The 3,324-nt window shown below is 33.1% G+C and overlaps 1 protein-coding gene across 1 annotated transcript in view; it reads right to left on the bottom strand.

Moving 5' to 3' along the window:
* The window catches only part of LOC106474384 (dynamin-1-like), a 35,482-nt gene that overhangs the window by 17,159 nt on the left and 14,999 nt on the right, over positions 1 to 3,324 (bottom strand). Inside the window, exon 12 of the mRNA XM_022402690.1 lies at positions 2,504 to 2,669. Coding sequence (XP_022258398.1) covers positions 2,504 to 2,669 — 166 coding nt within the window. The remainder of the gene's footprint in view (positions 1 to 2,503; positions 2,670 to 3,324) is intronic.

Raw genomic sequence — 3,324 nt, 5'->3', positions numbered from 1 at the left:
CAAAACAATGATCAAAGTGTAAATATTCTGATGTTGGTAATTAACTTGCACCAGATCACAAAAACTTGTTACTTTACAAGTCTTATTTCAGAGAACTGACTGCAACTGTGGTTGTTACAATTGTTGAAAGTAAAAAAAAAAAAAAAACATGTACAAATGACAAAAGGAACAGACTAAAAATGGAATATTACATGATCATTGCCATAAGTAATGGTTCAATGGGAAAATCAGCATTACGATACAATTATATTTTAAACAAGTATAATATTTTTTAATAGTGATACAGATGACCACATAAGATCTTGTTGACAACTATGTTTAATTCTGATTGTTTACATTACATTATTATGTTCAAATTCACCAATTTAGCTGTTAACCTTTCTTCCAGAAGTTTATTCTAAAATACAACGTTTCAGCTGACAGTAAAATGCATCCCTCGCAACAGAACACAGACAAGTTCCACCAAAAGTGGTTCAAAATTAATTTAGATAAAACCGTTTGGACTCGAGTGGGTGAAGAGGAGTCCGAGATGAAAGTTAAATGAAATCTACTGAATCAAAACTAGTACAACTTGAAGCTAGATAAACTTACCCGAGAACTTGTATGGTGGTGGGGGTGTTAATCTCCCCATGATAATATAATTAAATATCCTGAATCATATAAATAAGAATCATTTTTATATATTTTAACTGTTTCTAAAATTATATGCATTCAAACTAAGTTATTATGCATTCGTTAAAAACAGTATACATGTGTATCAACTTTTAACAAAGGAAAAAGGTAGGGGAGGCCCACAAGTTTGTCGTAAAAATAACAAAAAGACACTTAAGAAGTGTATATAATTTAATGTTAAACCACTGGTCATACACAGCTGACATGATCATTTAATGTTAAAACACTGGTCATACACAGCTGACATGATCAGGTGTCCTTCACAAGTTAAGGCAACGTTTTCAGCAGTAATATTGTCAACAAAATCTTTTTTGATGCATATCATTATTGGTAGAATTATCATACATGTTCATGTGATGACAACAGACAAATAATTATTTCTCTATTGTGCTGATAGAGCATTAAGTTATTTTTTTTTTACAAACTTTCCAAGGAAGTTTACACTTGGATTTGTCCTGGTGTCCCGATACGGCAGTACGTGCCTGCTAATATTTATACGGAAGCTTTTCTACATTCATCAGTTTACAACAGAACACTGTTTAGTATTATTTAACAGTAAAAATTACAAATTATTAACCTTAACTTCAGTGGATTTTATAAATTTTCAAGAAATATCTAAAAGTAGTTATTAGTTACTAATGTATCACATTGTAACGGTAAACTGACTGCCAATTCAATTAATTTCTACAAATTTCAAAGCAATTGAACACCTGGGTATGAAGTCTATCAGAGGACATTTACTGTTCAAATTACATGTTTTTAAAATAATTCTGTTTAAAAAACAATCCACACTTCCAGCTACTGCTTGGTGATAATGTTTACAACAATCCACACTTCCAGCTACCACTTTGTGATAGTGTTTACAACAATCCACACTTCCAGCTACCACTTTGTGATAATGTTTACAACAATCCACACTTCCAGCTACTACTTTGTGATAATGTTTACAACAATCCACACTTCCAGCTACTAATTTGTGATAATGTTTACAACAATCCACACTTCCAGCTACTAATTTGTGATAATGTTTACAATAATCCACACTTCCAGTTACTAATTTGTGATAATGTTTACAACAATGCACACTTCCAGCTACTGCTTGGTGATAATGTTTACAACAATCCACACTTCCAGCTACTACTTTGTGATAATGTTTACAACAATCCACTCTTCCAGCTACCACTTTGTGATAATGTTTACAACAATCCACACTTCCAGCTACTACTTTGTGATAGTGTTTACAACAATGCACACTTCCAGCTACTGCTTGGTGATAATGTTTACAACAATCCACACTTCCAGCTACCACTTTGTGATAGTGTTTACAACAATCCACACTTCCAGCTACCACTTTGTGATAGTGTTTACAACAATCCACATTTCCAGCTACCACTATGTTAGTGTTTACAACACTCCACACTTCCAGCTACCACTTTGTGATAGTGTTTACAACAATCCACACTTCCAGCTAAAACTACTACTTGGTGATAATACCGTATTAGTGCAACAGAGATGCCAAATGTAGGCTTTTTGTCAACCAATGGTCACTGTTGAAATATCCATTTGGAACTTGGTTAAGTTGGCTATCACACATTCTACAATATTACATCTGAAATTATCATAATTCATTAACATGTATCTAGGGGGACAGAAATATGTCAGTCTTTGTATTCCCAACATCAAACCAGGTTTCAAAGTTGTAGTTATTAGACAAGTCTATTGGTCTCTATGTAGTTCAAACACCAATCCATAAGTTTTGTAATAATCAGACGAGTTGTCCTGTGGCTTCTTTTTTTGTTACTTAAGAGAGTTAATATCAGATAACTAGTACCACAAAACCAACAGCGTCCAAACTCACCTGCTCTGCACACTTTTTGAGAACATTTCCCAGTTCATTAACAACTAGGTCTACACACTTTAAAGATGGTTCCTTCAACCTTGCGATCTGTCTTTTTACAATAGCTTCAAAGGCCATATCTGGAGTGAAAAGTCCAACCCTAAAACATGATAGAATGTACTGACATTACATATATTGATTTCTGGATGAATAACCTGTATAAATACACTATTTCAAAGCCTACTTATTACAACTTGAATTTAGACTATACAAAGTTTTAAAACTTGATACACTACACTAAGAAGCTATGGTTTCAACGCCAGCTCTATACCATACAGGAATACAGTCTGTACAATTTACATTGCACAGAAATTATTACATTTCTATTAGTTGCATGCTGCCTTATGCCTAACTTAATGTTCACACACAAAAGTGAATCTTAAAAAAAAAGGGTCTTTTTGGTTAGGAGGGACTAAAGACTGTTAATTGGATCAAATAATCTTAGGCAAAAATGATTTTAAGATACTGTAAGACCCTCAAAAAATACACTTTGGACACCTTTGAAGATAAGTTTTTCTCTTTCTTCTTTAAAATTAAAATACTCATGCTCATTAGATTTGAAGGTACTTGCGTATATTTATTTACACAAACGGCTAACCCTTCCAGCTGAAAGTGTGACGTGTGCGACATATATTACACAGTTAAACATATGCTATAGTGTGAGGCTCTTGGTTTTAAATTCTCCAAGTGAAAATTTCCTTTATAAAATCCACAATACTTTTATCATATCTAATTTTCTGACCAACAACCTTTCT

The sequence above is a fragment of the Limulus polyphemus genome, unplaced genomic scaffold, assembly GCF_000517525.1.
Source record: "Limulus polyphemus unplaced genomic scaffold, Limulus_polyphemus-2.1.2 Scaffold7146, whole genome shotgun sequence".
NCBI lineage: Eukaryota > Metazoa > Arthropoda > Merostomata > Xiphosura > Limulidae > Limulus > Limulus polyphemus.
Note: the sequence above shows the minus strand (reverse complement) of the source record. Positions and strands in the feature narration are given on the sequence as shown.